Source organism: Enoplosus armatus, chromosome 12 (assembly GCF_043641665.1).
Source record: "Enoplosus armatus isolate fEnoArm2 chromosome 12, fEnoArm2.hap1, whole genome shotgun sequence".
Taxonomy (NCBI): domain Eukaryota; kingdom Metazoa; phylum Chordata; class Actinopteri; order Centrarchiformes; family Enoplosidae; genus Enoplosus; species Enoplosus armatus.
Window position 1 is genome coordinate 9,223,782 of NC_092191.1, and position 18,076 is coordinate 9,241,857.

The window sequence follows — 18,076 nt, forward strand, 5'->3', positions numbered from 1 at the left end:
TTATGACTCAAATCAAGCTTAATTTATTTCACATGCTCTAATTTAATGTCTTCATGTTGATATGCATTGAATAAAAATAGCTGGATTCTTTTTCTAATTATTTCCCCCCACATTTTCTCCAGAGCATGCACATTACACAGGGGTTTTGGTTATTACATTTCTCACACAACTTGGCTCTTGAACAACTCAGCGGATCATCAGGCCAAGTCATAACTCATGCAGATCTGCTGCCCTCTGCTGGCAAAACAATGAACTACCAACAGTCTTCACAGGTCTCCAAGTCAATTTTTATTTAGCCTCAAGAGGCTCCTCCAGTGGTCCCTGATATAAATTAAATAAAATCCATGATTGTGTTCAGATGCTTTCATTAACTACAATTCTATTGCTGCTATACTAAATTATACTACATGTTAGTATACTAAGTGTGCTTCCACATGCACTCATAACTAATGAGTTGCATCATGGGAAATCGGATAAGATCAAGTGTTTTTGGAGCTTGACCCACACTAGTGAGGAAAAGTCTGGAAAACAGAAAATTCCTCTGTTGCTTCGTTTTTGACTATTCTTTTTTAATCTGTCTTTTGTGAAGATTGTAAAATGTAATGCCATATCCCTTGAATGCTGCTTTAAATATGTTAATAATATAGGCTACCTGAAAGAGTAATTTGACCATACTGAAGTGTGGTATGTATAGATTATGTGCGTAACTTAATGATCATCATGAAATGCACTTAGATGTAGTTAAGTATATGATAAGATGCACTGATTATATATTGTTAGTAGTAGGGTGGATCGTTAACAGCCTCCTTTCCAGACTATTTAAGGTCCCTGTCTGAAATACAGCTCTCAAAATACTCAAGAGCTCTCAAAACAAGAGAAAATGCTACCTGATTCAGTTCTTTATTTGACAGCTGGACCCTCCAGAAAGTTCACCTGACCCTCTCTATGCAGTATTGCAGGAATATTTTAGGGCTTGGAAGGTGCTGAGTTGTTGGTAGCTGCCAGCACTTGCAGGGTCTCAGAGAGGTCAGAGTCGTGTCGTCCGAACCACATGAATGGCTCCACTGTCTGTGCCAAAGCTGCCTCTGCAGACTTCTGCTTGTGGTTGCGGGGGAACCGTCTGGTGCTGGCTGAAACATTAACAGCCATAAAGTCAGTCTGGTAGACCTTGATGTTCCCCCCAGTCTCTTCAGTGCTGCTGTCAGCTCCATCATGGCACAGGCAGAAGTGGGAGTTGTGCTGTCTGTGATCATCAAGACACTTCCTGCGTCCCACACCCTGAAATATACCAACATGATACGGTTACGGAAACGAAATGATTTCCTTTTAAGGTGGTGATGGATCTGAACATTTTATAGTACCCTGAGTTTCTCTTCATACTCACATGAGTGAAGACAGAGATGTTGTCTTTTAAGGCATGCTTGTTGTCATGGTCTGAGAATGGATACTCTCTGGATTCCTGTAAAGAAACTCATGAAGAATCATATTGGGAGGACAGTATATACTTTAATACAGCTGAACACAGTGGAATGGGATAAAATGAGGCAGTGCAGTGAAATATTTCAAAGCTCTGGACTATGACTATACTGTGAAAAAAAGAACAATCACAGCAAACACTACACTACTACTGCACACACACACCTGCTGAGTTTTCCATTTAGGATAGCGCTCCAAGTTCAAAGCCTGAGGCAATGAGTTTTTAACCTGAGTCAGCATGATCCCAGTGCTAGTACAGGTCTCACGACTCCTCGTCTCATTTCCTGGTAAAACTGGATGAGCAAACTGAGAAGAAAATGAAGGAAAAGCCATTTACCCGGCCGGGTTTGAATGTTATGATTTGTAATGATCAGATTATGTGATGAGTTAACATTAAGTTGAGTTTCTTACCCATTTGCCATCATTGCTCATTGAAGAATATCGCTTTCCACCTTTTACCATTTTAATTGACCAGTTTGAGATGTCCACCGAGTGGTTTCACCAACACACCACACACTCACACACAGTCCAACTTAACAACTAATGCAAACACTGGTGACTATGGAAACATGCAGCAAACAAACAACCTGAAATGTGATCTCAATTTGCCATGGAGATGTGGAAGTGGAATTCTGACAGGGAAAGAAAAAAAAGTGACTTCTACTAATCAAACTAAATGAAAATCACAAAAACGCTTTGTTGAATATTAAATTACAGCCAATTAAGAATTTAAATGTACACTGTGGGATTGTCCTGTCTTTTTTTGAAATGTAGATAAATTACTCAGACAGTCTTTGTTCAGGAGCTCTGCAGTTCAGCAACTGAGGAGACATTTATAGTAAAAAAATCACAACATCATCAAGTGTTTGAGAATTAACATCTTTGTTTTCAATCGGGAACGTTTTCTCTGATGAGTGACAGAGTGACAGAGAGACAAAAACAAACTAAATTAGCATATGACTTTATTTTTTTGAACACTTGATATAGAAAAACAACAATACATACTTCTACTACATCTGGGATAGAGTTTGTTTTTACCACTTTAATAAGAAATGTTAATTATTCGAAAGTAATTTTAAAATGTGTTTTTAAAAAGTAAGCTTTAAAAGGTGCAAGGTTATTCAATTATTTGCAAATACACTTTTTGACCTTGGAAGTAAAAATGATTCACATGATTTTCTTTGCAAATAAACATATTTAAAAGTTGAAATAGTCTAACTAATACCAAGCCAGCAACAACACCAGCTCCTGCTGGGTTAGGGTTAGGGTTGTGAATTGGATGAGCAGAGGTTGTCAATTGTCAATTAGAACAAATCCAGATGTGATAAGGTAAGTGAAGTGTAACTGACATTTCTTGGGAAAAGGGTGACTAAAGTTAATGCAGCAAACCTAAAATTGGGCATAAAGTCTAAATTAAACAATACATTTAGAGAATATGTTGGATCTTTAAATCAATGTTTAGGTAAATTCAAAACACAGATAAGAAGTTGTCATAACACTTGTAGTTGCAAGGCTCCTTGGTCTTCTGCAATCAGTTTACCAACTACGAGCACCGGGGAAATGGACAGAGAGGTCGCCTCCAGGATCCCATGGGAACATCAGACTTTTGACACAGCTGAGACGTGGTTGTGGTCTGAGTGTGCCTGATGTAGATCTGTTGTATTATTGATCCCTGAGGACCAGATGAGCATGAAAAAATGGGTGAATTACATGTTTTAAGTTACGTTCAACACACAGCCAGAGAGGTTGCCATCCATTCTTTCTATACAATATTGATTTGAGGGTCCTGAAATGGCAGTAGCCAGGATTTTAGAAATACTGACTTTCATATTTTCATCTATTATAGTTTCTATAAATTAAAGGTTCAAGTGCAGTTTCAAAGCCGTATCCAAACTGCAAGGAATAAAGCTGAGTCCTCTATCCTTGGTCAGATTATTAGGCTTATTTACTTATTATTTGATCCTATAGATCCTGATATTAATCAGCAAAGTTTTTTTTATTATATTTAACACTGATAAGGTATCTTGCAGGCCCCCATATTGATACCCCAACCTAGTTCTTTATTACTTTCTTTTTTACTGGCCTAAAAGTTGTCAATTTTTTAAGTACATCAAGTCTACACATACTGGAATCAGCCTGTAAAATATCCAATATAATGTACCCTCCCCCCATGATGGTAACCCCCCCCAAAAAAATTCTGAACTACAGGCAATTACAGGCCTGTCTCTTGAAGCACACCAGATGTATAAAACTGGCTGCCTCCTCAAGTAACATGGTTTTATAGTCTGCGTCCAGGTCCAGTACCAATATAAACCTCATTAAGTGAAGGTACTTAGATTTTGCTGCCTTCATCATGATTCCTATGAGACTACAGAACCACAAAACCCTGGGCTGACTTTTGGTATGACACCCCACAGAGGTATTTGATGAAGGCTAAGTGGGCCTTCATCAGTGCTATTAGTGCTTCGTTAATCAAGACAACCATTGACCATTAAGAAGCCCTTTTTGCCTTGACCTCATCAACTACACCTTCTTAATTAAGAGGGTCATAAGGATCGTCTCGATGAGGGAGATTCGAGGATCCGTGTGTGCCGCATTGAAGTGAAGTAATGGTTTTAAATGAAGAGGCAGGCACATTTGTCTGCATCATGCATCCATATTTTGAAGAGAGCGCTGATTCTTACTCTGAATGACTGATGGTGACGTTTCTGTTGTACTGCTCCAAGAGCTCGTCTTTATGGGAACATGCTCTTTTCCTATATCCCCATGGAGGTGCTTCTTCATCTGTTTGACCAAATGTTGCCACCTGGTGAAAAGCAGTAATCATTGTGTTATCATTTAAAGACAGTACATTCTTATTTTTGAGCTTTGTAAGTCATACAGAGATCTCACATTCGCCTCTCTTACCTTTCCTGTGTGTCGTTGTAGTTATTCAACCTGTCGGCCGCCTCCCTCTTCTCCTCCAGCCATCGTTGTAAGAGTTCTTCTTTCTCTTTCCAAGCCTGCGCCAACGCCTCCTTTAGTCTTTTCTGCTCCACATGCAGGGCTGCCAACTCTTTGGATTGACCCTCTATGATGAACTCAAATTCTGAAAGGGTCGCCTCCAGGGTGTTTCTCCCTTTAGCCAGAGTAAGAGCCTCTTGACGGTAGTGGGACACACTGAAACAGCAAAGTGATGAAATGGTGATTGATTGTACCTTTGATCACCTCGTGGTATTATTACTTCAGACTACTACAATTTTGGATTTTAGGTCATAAGTTCAGTCAGAAGTGCTGATTTGTGGTTCTGCTTATGATTTAACCCTGTTGATTGTCATATACAGTAGCTCCACTGCAACACTAGATGTTGGTTTCTTTGAAAATGACAAATGACAAAATATACTGTGAATTTGGCATTTCTTCAACTTTCTCCATGATGCAAATAGATGGATATAATGTGAGGGACTGTATGAAGAAATCTTATATTTAATTTAAATACAAAGCAAGGCCCTCCCTTATGTATTAATATTTTCTATGGACCCACTCACTGACATAAAAAAAACTGCAATACCCTCACTCTAACATCCAAAGCCAATACATTAATGGCAAACATAAGAAAATGGTACAAAAACAAAATCCAGCTGCTCCCTGTTTTTGAGAAAAGAACTGCTACATAATAAATCCCCAATAATTTTTACACAGCACCTAAATGTGACCAAACAACCAAGCATGGAGTATACCCTGATGACTACACAGAAGTTGGAATTACCGTGACTGCCAGTGCTGTAGTTCAGCCTCTTTCACATACAGGACGGTGGTCAGGTCGGAGACAGTCTGAGACAACTGGGGGACAAGAAGCAAAAGATGAATTGACTGAATGGAGGATCTCACAAGTTCAAAGGTCACGGCCTGCACAAAGCAATCAATCTTTCCCTGCTGTAGTAACTATGATTTTACACTCTGTATACGACAAATATTTGTGCAAACTGCTGCTGCTTATAAAGTGAGATGATAGCTGAAACGTCTTTCCTGATGCTATGGTGTTTCTCAATGAACTGAATCCACCTTTTCTTCCAGGTGTTCACTCTCTTTCAGTTGGAGTTGAAGGAGTCTGGTGTTCCTCCCAACTTCAACTCCACCTCGTTCGAAACTGAAAATAAAAAATAGCAAGTGTACAGATTTAAAACAAAACAAAAAAAGCCCAGCTTTGGGCATCCAGAAAAGCCAAATGTGTTTCTAACCTCTTAGACTGAACTTCTTCCAAAATTTGTTTGCGAATTTCAAAACGTTCCTCCAGCTGAGACACTAAAGAGAAAACAGACGTGTTTCCTGAGGCTGAGACAGTGACAACATCATCACTGCAAAGCCTGAGAAAACAAAACATGAATCTTACAGCTTGTGAAAACGCCAACGTATGGGCGTTTCTCAGTTTGGTCTCTCTGTTGCAGCCGAGCGCGCACGTGATTCTTCCAGCTTCCCATTGTATGAAAAAACTAATTTGTCAACACTAAATGTCAGAAGGCGGCGGCTGTGCTATGTTTTCCGCTCCCACTTGATTTCGGCGAGTTGGGCGACGAAATGATTGTTAAAACGTTGCAATCAGCAGAGGAATGAAGTGGCTGCAGCCAAATGTCACAGCTCCTCCCTCAGTCAGCTGCTTGACATTCCCCTTCTGATCATGATCCCTAACATAATACAGTATCAATAAAATACAATAAAATATAACATAACACAATATAGTTGTAACCCACTGCCTATGCACACCCGTTGCCAGACTCTCTGCACCTCCCCTGGTCTCTGCGTTGTGATTTTTTGGTTTTTGTGGTGGAGAGTCGTGCGAGGAGGAAACAGACTCAGGCTTCGGGATTGTGGCTGAGACCTTGACTGCACTTTATTTCACACTGACACTCTTCATCTGCTGCTGGCTTCATAACGCATTGCGGGGCAAATGAAAGTAAACTTTTTTTTCTTAAAGAAATAAATCTCTTACTCAAACAATAATTATCATTAAGAAAATAACATGTATGAAAATAAATATTACTATCCGCTTAAATTAAATACGGCATCTCTGAAATGAATAAATTACCAACATAAAACATACACTCTCAAATAGAGTTAGCAGTTAACAGAAAAGCTAATGCTCAGTCCTGCCCGGTACACACAGAATCCATTGTCTACTCGTTTGCAGCATGCTAGCCACACTCATAGCCACACTCATAGCCACAATCATAGCCACACTCATAGCCACACTCATAGCCACAATCATAGCCACACTCATAGCCACACTTCACCAAGATCGTCAAACAGTGTTAAAAAAAAAAACACGGTTCATTAACACTCTCAACTACGGCGGACTTTGGCCTGGCATGTAAATAAACAATAAGCATGAACAAGTTAACAGAATGGGTGGTTTTAGCACTGATATTTGAATGTAATGCAGGACGCCGTTATAATGATCACCTTTCGGGGAAATTGCAAATAAACTTTGATAGTAAATTTCAAAGCTACGGTGTCCTGCAAGGGACAAACAGCGTGAATTGCCGAATCTGCCGTGGCATAGACAGCGCAGCAGTGCCACCTCGTGACTTAAACAGATAACTGCTTTACATAATTTAATATAATTTGTGGATGAAAGTAACTCAAGTAGCCTACTCAAATTAAGCACCATTTTAAGGTACTTTACTTGAGAATTTCCATTATAAACTACTTTAAACTTAAACTTAACTACTTTGTCACTTTCAGAAGTAAATATTTTGTGCTTTTACTCCACTACATCCATTTGAAAGCTGTAGGTAGACACTACTGATACCTCCACCACTGACTGTAATGTAATGTAGTGCTCTGACAGGGTGTATTTTGCCACCTATGGCTATTTGTACTTTTGATACATTTAGTATGATAACATTTTCCATATGAAAAAGCATCGTAAAATAATAATTTACCAATAGTTTTTTGATGCCATTCGACAACAGTTTAGTCGACAAACTTTGAAACAGGGTAAACCAACACGTGAGTAAATTTCAGAATAAAATATAACAGAACAGACAAGAATGTGCTCAACTTTTCTAGAAGGACGAGACGCTAGCTCTGAAAATACTTCCGGTTCAGACATTTTTCGCAGTAGCTGAGGTATTTCCCGCGACATTATCTAATATTATACGTTACAAACTATTAAAGGCTGTGTATTTTTTCCCCTAAAATGTGGAGTAATTCCAGTTGTCGAAAGAAGAAAGAAGATACATTTTGGAGTTTGTCTTACCGTGAAACCGGAAGTTGTTGTTTTCCTACAGCTCGCACTAACGTGTGCTCTGACAACAACAGACTGGCTTGCAGGTGATGGGAATAGGAGGAGCTGCAGGCTTATTTAACTGATTAAGTAAGGGCTAAACATGACTAATATTAACAAAGCGACAACAGCCTCTCATGTGAGTGTCGTTTAGCTTTAATTTGACAACCGCCTTGTGTAACTACACTTTTTTACAGTTCTACGTGTCAGGGCTGCTCTTTCGAGGAGCTAGCCTGTCAAGCTAGCAAACTAGATACATCACTAAGTTAACTTTATTGACATAACTGACTTATCCCGCACGTCGTCTAGCTAATGTGTAGATTGTCCACGAGTTGTCCAAGCCATGGATAGGTTGTCTAGTTGTTAAGATATTGCCATTGTTTGCTGGGTTGGACGGTCGTGTGTCCAGCATGAGCGCATCAGCTGGGGACAGAGAGCCTGGGATCCCCTTGGATAATGCAAAGGAAGAAGTCAGTGGCCCTGTCTGCACAGGAGAGAGCAGCAAACATGTAAGTAGCTACACTGAGCAGAGAACAAGGAGACACTATTACACTGGCTGTTGCTGTACAGACATGGTTATTTACTATGTGAAACCATAATAGATATGTCTTCCTATCCATCCTCTAGTTGCAGTGGTTGATTGAATTACAGATTCACCAGACACTCTCAGATGTAGATACAGACTAACCATGAAAGCTGTTTACTAGCCAAAGGTTCACGCAGAAGGAGCAGACTCTGAAACCAACTCCAACCTCAATCAGTGATTCCTGGTCATAGTAACTTACTCACAATATGTTTTACTTTGTTGTCTTGAAGGACTCTGCAGTATGCACAGGCAGCAGTGAAATAAAGAGCCGTGCCGTGGTAAAGTACTCCGCCGCCCCACCTCCTACCAGCTACGCCCTGCTGCAGGAGAAGACAGACCTGAAGCTGCCTCCTGCCAACTGGCTGAGAGAAAACCCCCAGCTGGGCAGCGCTGGTACCACGATATTAGGGTCCAGCAGCAAGAGCAAGCCTTTCTCCAGGTATAATGTCGTGAGAAATACTATCACTACAACTGATACGCATTGCTCTAGTGTGAAACTATGTTGTTCTCTGTAGAGATGTTTAGTTTTTGCTAAATAAAGGGAGTAAGCCCACAGTATTGTTTAAATTTGATGAGAAATACCATCACCAAAATATAATCTGCAAAATTGTGTTAACCAGTTGGAGATTGAATTGAAAGGAGGATTAATAGTCTCCTCACGCTACATCCTGAGTGCTGCATTTGCAAGTCTACAGACATACCCACCCGTTATGGATTTTTAAAACACATTGTAATGTTAAACACACTCTAGCGTGGACAGTCAGGGTTCAGGAAGATATATGCAAGCTTAAATTTGATTCACATTTTGTGATACAAGATACAAAGTTTGTGTTAGAGGTTAAACGCATCATGCTTCTGTGCTCTGCTTAATTGAGGAAACCTGCTGGGCAGATGGCCTCTGTTATTGGTTTGAATACACACATGAAGACTGATTGGTACTCACTGGTCTATCCATATTAGGCACAGTGTGTAATGGACTCCATGCATTCTGCCTTTTTTCATTAATGCTACAAAACTATCTTTGAAACAGAATTATATATGATACAGTGTAGATACCACTAACCACTAACTGCGTAGCTGAAAGTGCTTATAAATCAGCTGCATTTGTATTTGGGTTATTAGTGGGTCAAGTCAAAGATGCTGATTCATCAGCGGAAGCCTTTTTTCTTGGCCACTGAATATTGGTAAATCAGTCTGACCGTAACCCACATCACCATTTGCAAACACTAAGTAGTGATGAAGTTCCTTTTCTTCTTTTGCAGTTTTGGGATGGCTTATGACTTCATTGATTGCATTGGGGATGATGTTGACGTGGTATCAGACTCAGAGGTTTGTGGAGCTGTTGCAAAGCTAACATTTCTTTCTTTGTTTCTGAAACATGCACCTGATGTTAACATTTTGCTTTATTTCACATTCAGAACATCAAGAAGCTTTTGAAAATTCCCTACAGCAAGTCCCACGTCAGTATGGCCGTTCACCGCGTGGGGAGGACATTGCTTTTGGATGAGCTGGACATTCAGGAGCTCTTCATGAGATCCTCTCAGGTACAGCAGGGCTTATAACAGACTTTTTCAAGTCAACGATAGTCCCTATTCCCATACGAGGATTTTTGTATTTACATTCTTTCAGCGTTAAAGTATGTGGTTTGAGTGATTGTATTCTTCCTGCTATGTGTGTGTTGTAGACAGGAGACTGGACATGGCTCAAAGAGTTTTACCAGCGGCTGATAGATCAGAAGTGGCAGAGGAAAAAGAAGAGTAAAGAGCACTGGTATCAGAAAGCAATCCTGTCAAAGTTCCTCTACTACAGGTGAATACTTGGCTTTTTACTTGAATTGTGAAAAAAAACAAGTATTGTTTTTTAATGGCCGTTCGGCTACACTTAATTTCAAGGCACGTCTTATCCCATAACGTCTGTGTTCCCTCCAGTATAAATGGTGACGGGGCTGCAGAGCCTGTACCAGACAACCTGAATGAAGGGGAGGAGGAGAACGAGGCAGAAGAGTTCAGTTCTTCATGGCCCACTGCCTTCACCAGCACATCGTCTGATGCAGAAGAATCAGATGCTCCCAAGCAGGTACAGCATGTTGGCTATGTGACAGTTATTTAATCGTCTCTGATGGGGCAGCTAGACCTGCGATGGAATGGAAAGATGAGTGTTAACTTCAGAAATGATGAGTGAAGTTCTTCTTGATCTTTCAGTATTAAGTGAGATGAAATGAATTAGGAAAGAAGTAACTAGTGTTTTTAGATTAGATTGGCTCTTGAGAGTTGGTTTGCATTGACAGTATTGCTACTATTAAATGTGCAGGAAAGTGTTTCTGTGGACAGCAAGTTCGCTCTGGGCCAGGTGACTTCTGTTCCCAAAGAGCAAAACCTCCCCATGCTCTTCAATGAAGGGGAGAACAGTCAGGTAATACAACCTTCCTTAACGATATACTACTGCAGTTGGCGGCTTATGTCTAATTTCCACTGTTAATTACACTTTGATGTCACTTGTTTGACAGGGTTTAAGAAACGACTTTGTGCGAAACATCATGTGGACATTTGAGGATATCCACATGTTGGTTGGCTCCAACATGCCTATTTTCGGAGGTGGTCGCTATCCTGCTGTCAGTCTGAGACTCAGGTTGGAATTTTAAACCATTTTCTCCCCATTGTATTGCTCTTTATGATTCTGTTATGTTAGATGTCTGTGTTAGTAAGATAACGCAAATTAATCTATACACATGATGGTATAGAAAAAAGTTACATACAGTATGTCTGTGGAATATGGTTATGATGGTAAAAATTGTTTATCTGGTCTCAGGTGGTGACTCAGAAATTAAATTTTGGATGCTGCAACCGCATTAGAATTACACATTGGTTCCACTACATTATTCTTTCTTAATCTAACATCTAACTTTCTCTGTTTTTTCAGGGACAACAATAAACCAATCAACATTCTGACGGGTATTGACTACTGGCTCGACAATCTGATGTGTAATGTCCCAGAGCTTGTCATGTGTTTTCACGTCAATGGCATTGTTCAGGTAAATTACTGTTGGCTGTAGTCCACTATTGCAAGAAGTATTATCATTATAAAAGTGGTAATACATGTCTTCATTGTTTTTGCCTTTATGTTTTTTCCCTGCAGAAATACGAGATGATAAAAACAGAGGACATCCCTCATCTGGAGAACTCGACTTTCTCCACCAGGGTGGTGAAAGACATTGCCCAAAACATCCTCTCCTTCCTGAAGTCCAACTGCACCAAAGAGGGTCACACCTACTGGCTTTTCAAAGGTGGGAGATGAGTGAACAGGAAGGCTTTGCATTAAGTCTGTATTTGTGCTGTACGCTATGCGCTTGTCTATCTTGATGTTTTCTAATGTTATTTCTTGAATCGACAGCTAGTGGGAGTGACATTGTGAAGCTCTATGATCTTACGACTCTGTGTGAGGAGGCTGAAGAAGAGAAATGTCAGAATCCCTTCACTCTTCCTGTGGCTGTGTTGCTATACAAGTAAGTATCTGCAGGAAAAAAAACTCTGTGCTTCAGCATTCCTGCTGCAGTTGTGAAAACAGGGAAAGTCAATACATTTGAGGAATTGAATTCCAGGGCAAAGATTTTGAAAAATGTCAGACATAATTAACAATGCAAAACTGTAATAAGTTCTTAACTGTTTTCTGTTTTGTGGTGCAGAGTTGCCAGCAACCTGATGCTGAAGGCGAGACAAAACAGAAAGCACTATGGCACAATCAGAACTCTGCTCTTAAACTGCGTCAAACTTCTGGATGAGGAGAGACATCCCCAGGTAAGCATGGATTTGAAAAGTTACAATTAGATAGAGGTAGTGAAGAGAGGAGAGGATGTACAGCAAAAGTCATGGACTGGATTCAAAGGATGAGCTGACAGGTAAAATAAAAAACGATAGACAGGAAGAAAGCTCACATGGAGAATCCTTTCCCAAATTAGTCATCATACGTCTGGATTGTGTTCAGACTAAATGTTTGCAAATAGTTTCATAATTCAATTTAAAATACGATTAGTATTTCCAATCAATATTTAGACAACAGGGAAGTAAAAAGCGAAACCACTGACTAAATATGAGAATGCCACAGTTTAGATTTGATTGAACCTGACTCCAGTCCTGATCTCCTCCATCTCCTGTCTGTTCAGATCATCGCTTCGGCCCACTACATGCTGTCGGAGCTATTCCAGCTCGACGAGCCTCCCCAAGAGGACGGAGGGGAGTCGCTTCGGGCCGGCGGCTCAGAGGACAGCTACAGCGACGAAGAGAGGGAGGAGGAGGAGGACGAGGACGAGGAGGAGGCGGAGCTGACGGAGGACAGCGATGAGAACGGCTCCTACAGCTCTTGCTCCAGCCCACAGGATGATAGTAAAGCTGTGGCCGTGATCCGCTCTGTAGGGGAACTCTCAGTCCCGGAGAAATACAAATCCACTCACCAGATCAGAGTGAGTGCCTCTCTAAATGTTTTTCCTCCACACAGACCTAAGGGGACAGTGTGGAATACACAGATAAATATGTTGTGTATATAAACACCAAAGGATAATCTTCCCTTTTTTGATCCCTGCAGCCAAGTTGTGCTTTCCCTGTTTCTCAAGACAAGGAGGAGAAATGCAGACACGTCCTGAGCTACGTACTGAAGGCGAGCCTGACATTTATGTTTAGTGTACATACAATGCTAATAATGTGATGTGTCCCTAGAAATCTGTCATCCACTGTATTAATAATCGCTGTAATACACTGCACAGGGGCTGAAGGCAGTGGATGGCACCATCAAGAAGGAGAGTGATCTCCCAGCTGCAGACCCCAACACACCCATTCCTCTCAAATATGAGGACAGAAGTTCGATCGGAGCCTGCGCTGCTGAGACGGGCATCTCTCTTCTCCTGGAAAGAGGTCAGTCTACAGTCCTTATAGTTGATATAATAAAACAGGAAATAGGTAGGCATTACGGCATATGCTGTGAATCAAATCAAGTGGGTTTTTTTTATGAAGTACGCAAATGTATCTTTCTCCTGGTCGTCACCAGCGGGGCCGTTGCCGGCGGACCAGAAGCACCCAACACGCTCGGGGATGATCCCTGGCTCGTGGCAGCACCGCATGAAGCTGCAGCTCTTCCTCAAAGCCTCCAAGGCCTACTACGTCCTGTCTGATGCGGCCACTAACTTGCTGAAGTATGGACGAGCTTTGCGCTACATCAAGCTATCTCTGCAGTGTTACGGTAGGGTTATTTAACTCTGACATTTTACATAATGTATTTATTCAGTTCAAGTTAAGTTAAATATGAATTGATGGAACAACGTAACAAACAAACTGTTTTTTGAAACAGATCATGTCCATGTACTGTAACTTCCATTAGAAATCCACATTTGGCCACTTAAATAAATAATTACAATTCATGCTGCGACTAAAACTGCATTCTTCCTGTGGAAGAATTCAATTGATACCGATTACAAAATATTTTATGAAGCCATACAATAACTCAACATTTATTTCTCTGTCCCCGTCTCCCCTCTTCTTCTATTGTTTTCTCCAGATGCCTATTGTTTAGTGAGCGGTACACTGCACCCGCAGGTGCTGCTGTTTCACAGCCAGTGCCTGTCTCTGTGTGGGGACATCCAGCTGATGTTGGCCCAGAACGCCAACAACAGAGCAGCTTACCTGGAGGAATACAGCTACCAGACCAAAGAGGACCAGGAGATCCTCCACAGCCTGCACAGAGAGAGCAGCTGCCAGGGTCAGTCAATGAAGAGAGACAGTCATACAGATCTGAAAGCATACAGTGGCTGGCTTTCTTTCTTGATGTATTAAAATGGGGGATGTTGGCAGACACTTGAACAGGCCTGATCTATAACTAGTGATAGTACAGTGTACCCAAAATGTCCTATAATTTCTTGTCTTTTTAAGTTGTTCTGTTTAATTTATTGATCATTCATTTGTCAATGCTTTTACTCTGCACCCACTAGTCTTCAACATGGCAACTGACCTGGCCATGGACCCGGAGTACCAGTTATTTGTTAGCAGTAAGTGCTACGAGGCAGCGTATGAACTGCTCGTCTCTGAGGCTTTGAAAGATCACGCCTCAGATCAGCTGGCTCAGGTGCTCAAAAGGCTGGGAAACATCCGCAACGAGATGGGAGTCTACTACATGAACCAGGCTGCAGCCATGCAGACTGAGAAAGAAGGTAAGTTGGATTAATAGACCACAGACGGAGCTTTGAGTGTTATAGCCGCCAATATAATAAGTGTACAATGTCAGTTATATATTTAATTCAGAATTTCTGAACTTGCATGAGTAATGTTAAAATTTTGCACTGGAAGAATAATGACAAAAAACAATCTCTTTCCCTTTGTAGTGAAGAAGTCTGTGTCCGTAGCCGAGCAGGAGATGTGGAAAAAGAGTTTTGCCTTCTTTGAGAAAGGCATGAAGAACTTTGAAGCCATTGGGGACAGCACCAACACAGCCTTGCTGCTGTGTAATACCGGCAGGCTGATGAGAATCTGTGCTCAGGCCCACTGTGCCATCTCTGCCGACCAGAGCAGAGGGGAGTTCTCACCTGAAGAGGCCCTCTACTACAACAAGGTGCCATGTCAAACCCTTCTGAAGTTCTGCATTGAGCATTCATACTGAAGCATTAGGAAGTTATTTGTTCTTTTGCAATCTTAGTGTTCTCTAAGACTCTTACATAGCATGCTCTTAATAATTAATAGTTTTTTCTCACTATCTTCAGGCCATAGACTACTACTTGCGGGCGATGAAGTCACTGGCAAGCCGAGGGAGCCACCCAGCAGTGTGGGACAGTGTAAACTGGGAGCTGTCCACTACGTATTTCACCCTGGCTACACTCCTGCAGGACTACGCCCCGCTGTCCAGGAAGGCCCAGGAGCAGGTGGGTTTACGTTTCACTGAATGGTACTTCAGGGACTTCCACACATTTTGATCTTAAATACATTGTTTTCCACAAAATGGCATATATCCATGTGCTGTAGCAACCTTTATATGCTCAAAAGTTGCCTGTATATGGGTGCATTTTCAGTTGTCTTGCATCAGTAACGCCTAGACATGTCATCAAACTTCAGCCATCCCTGTGTGTGTGTTTTCCCAGATCGAGCGGGAGGTGACTGAGGCGATGATGAAGTCCCTGAAGTACTGTGACCTGCAGACTGAGTCGGCTCGTCAGCCACTCTACCAGTACAGAGCTGCCACCATCCACCACCGCCTGGCCTCTATGTACCACAGCTGCTTCCGCAACCAGGTGGGAAATCTGAATATCTGTTTGTTTTTTGTGCAAATAAATCATGTGTCTTAGCTCACTGTTTTGACTTTTTTTTTGAAAAATGTTATTTTCTGTAAGGAAAAAAGAACTACACACCGACTAGAATAGAATCACTGGTGATGGGATGTCTGTGTTTCATACTTATAGCAGTATAATACACACTGAAAGATGTCTGTGTTTCTGGCTCTAATTGTGTGACAGGTGGGGGATGAACACTTGAGGAAGCAGCATCGGAGCCTGGCAGAGCTTCACTACAGCAAGGCTGTCTGTTTGTTCCTCAGCCTCAAAGATGCACCCTGTGAGCTGCTCCGCACGCTCCTGGAGAGGGTGGCCTTTGCTGAGTTTACTATGGCAGGTGAGTAACTGCTCATCATGGGGAATGATGCAGTGTTGTTTGGTTTTGTCTTAAGAGAGGCACTGAATTGGAGAACGTAATGCCTGTACTGTAATGTTTCATGTTGTGTTTCCGCAGGTCAGAGCAGCAGCGCGGCTAAGCTGAAGAGCCTGACTGGAGCATTAGAGATCATGACAGAAACTCGCCATGCTTTCCTGCTGATTCATAAAGAGCTGCTGGAGGAGCAGATAGATGTATGTTTCAGAGTAGCAGATGGGAAAGCTCTCTCATGCTTATTCAGCTTTGTTCAGTTGCCTTTTTCTTGATCACAAACTGTAACATCTTTTTCACTTCTTGTCCTGTAGTTGACTGAACCGGACCCTGCTGAATCAGCAGAGTGTCCTGATGTGGCCAGCGGCCCCACCGCAGGTCTGAACCTCCAGGAGGTTATGAAGTTAATTGGCGTGTTTGAGCCAAGTTTCTCCTTCCTGCTGCTGCAGCTGATCAAACTGATGACGACAATGAAACGGAAACCAAGGTGAGCAAGGATCTGAAACCCTTGAGGTATTGTTCAGCTATATATGAATCTAATATCCTTTAAACCCTCACAATGCTCATTCCTGACCAACTTATTTTGTGTTTATTACAGCAATAAGGATGAGGAGCTGTTGAAAACCTATAAGAATGTGTACTCCAAGCTGCTGCGGGCTGAGAAAAATGCACCTCTCCTTAGCCGCATCATGCTCCACATAGAGCTCCTGCAGCAGCTGACTCCGCAAACAGGAAGTGATGACACGGGTACGCATTCATGATAATGACATAAACCGTAGCAAGGAACACTCTCAAGGCTTGAACTCACATCTAAGCCCGACTTCACAACTGTCTTTTCAAAAATGCTGTGACAGTAAACAACGATTTGTACACATGCTCAGGCAACTCTGTCCAACTCTGAATTACAGTTTCAAAGCTAATGTCACCTCCTGCGCCTTTAAAATGGATTCATCTTTTTCTAACGTTTGCATCACAGGTTTTGAATTGTACATTTTTGTGAAAAGAGTTGTAAATTCAGATTATGTTATTTAATTTTCTCATTGCTTAAACAGTTATGGTTCATATGTAAAGCTCCTATGTGTAGGATTTGTTGTTGACTGTACCAAACATCAGCTGGATTGAAAACATGCGGCATAAGAAACATTTCAAAGACGGTAGAATCACAGATAAATTCTACGCATAGTTGCTTAGATAAATCATTTAGTACATGCTAAGAAAAATGATGATTCATTTTAATATATAATTGGTGTTTTTGATATTCAGTAACACCAATAATGCTGTAAATAAAATAGAATGAATGGCTGACAAGTTTAAAATAAGCTCAAATGCATTATTTGCTTTGCTTCCAAAACAACAGCGTGCAATAGTTTGGCAACATTCAATGCAAACTCAGAGGCTAGTTTGTCCACATTGCTGTATGTATAAAGTTTATATCGGCATGTTTTGCTGTGACATGAAAATAAAAGGTTTTTAAATTTTATGCACTGTGTTTCTGTAAATGTTCTGTCACCCTCATGATATTGTTTCTCCTAAAGCATCACAAAATGCTAATGTCCTCTTGTATTTTAATAGTATTTTAATCAGATCTTTGGATAACAAATATACAGTATGATCTAACATACTGAACTTTTATTTATGTCATTTAAACATCTACATAATCTCAACAGCTTGTGCACAGCTGGTTTGCCTTGAAAAGACAATTGAGAGTAAAAGATTTTAAGTGGTTTAGGTGACACTGTACCCTGTGGGTTCTGGCTTTGGTCCTAGCGACAGCGTTCAGACCCGGGTCACTGAAGAGGGGACGTGATGTTTTCAATGCAGTGTCAGTGAACTGGGTCACCCCACTGTTACTGAACTGTATCCACGCCAGATGGAGCTGCAGGCGGGCCCAAACTATCCCTGCACCTCATTAATCAGGCTGGACCCTTGGTGCTGTGGGTGACTGACTGTTGGACAGTGACTGAAGGTACGATGTGAAAAAGGAGGATCAGCGGCCACAGAATCATTAAAACTCAAACTAAATTATAAACCTCACTGGAGTAGAATAAAAAAAATAATTAGACATTTTAAAGTGTGAGA

The 18,076-nt window shown here is 41.3% G+C and overlaps 3 protein-coding genes across 3 annotated transcripts; 1 reads left to right on the forward strand and 2 right to left on the reverse strand.

Moving 5' to 3' along the window:
• Positions 1-966: 966 nt before the first annotated feature.
• On the reverse strand, positions 967-1,938 carry tex36 (testis expressed 36). The gene is made up of 4 exons (XM_070916668.1): positions 1,888-1,938; positions 1,642-1,782; positions 1,385-1,459; positions 967-1,278 (listed from the first exon to the last, which is right to left on the reverse strand). Exons 1-4 carry the CDS (start codon positions 1,936-1,938, stop codon positions 967-969), a joined length of 579 nt encoding a protein of 192 aa, XP_070772769.1.
• Positions 1,939-4,122: 2,184 nt separating this feature from the next.
• On the reverse strand, positions 4,123-6,733 carry LOC139294579 (autophagy-related protein 16). Its single transcript, XM_070916496.1, has 6 exons — positions 6,634-6,733; positions 5,697-5,760; positions 5,521-5,605; positions 5,225-5,298; positions 4,384-4,635; positions 4,123-4,282 (listed from the first exon to the last, which is right to left on the reverse strand). The coding sequence occupies exons 1-6, from the start codon at positions 6,731-6,733 to the stop codon at positions 4,123-4,125; spliced, it is 735 nt and encodes a 244-aa protein (XP_070772597.1).
• Positions 6,734-8,151: 1,418 nt separating this feature from the next.
• On the forward strand, positions 8,152-17,477 carry edrf1 (erythroid differentiation regulatory factor 1). Its single transcript, XM_070915998.1, has 25 exons — positions 8,152-8,250; positions 8,558-8,766; positions 9,590-9,656; positions 9,746-9,871; positions 10,012-10,136; positions 10,256-10,403; positions 10,638-10,739; positions 10,834-10,955; positions 11,247-11,358; positions 11,463-11,610; positions 11,718-11,829; positions 12,010-12,121; positions 12,487-12,783; positions 12,906-12,977; positions 13,084-13,231; positions 13,365-13,556; positions 13,872-14,072; positions 14,302-14,520; positions 14,692-14,918; positions 15,067-15,225; positions 15,442-15,591; positions 15,814-15,967; positions 16,085-16,200; positions 16,312-16,484; positions 16,596-17,477. Exons 1-25 carry the CDS (start codon positions 8,152-8,154, stop codon positions 16,756-16,758), a joined length of 3,753 nt encoding a protein of 1,250 aa, XP_070772099.1. The 3' UTR covers positions 16,759-17,477.
• The last annotated feature ends 599 nt before the right edge of the window (positions 17,478-18,076 follow it).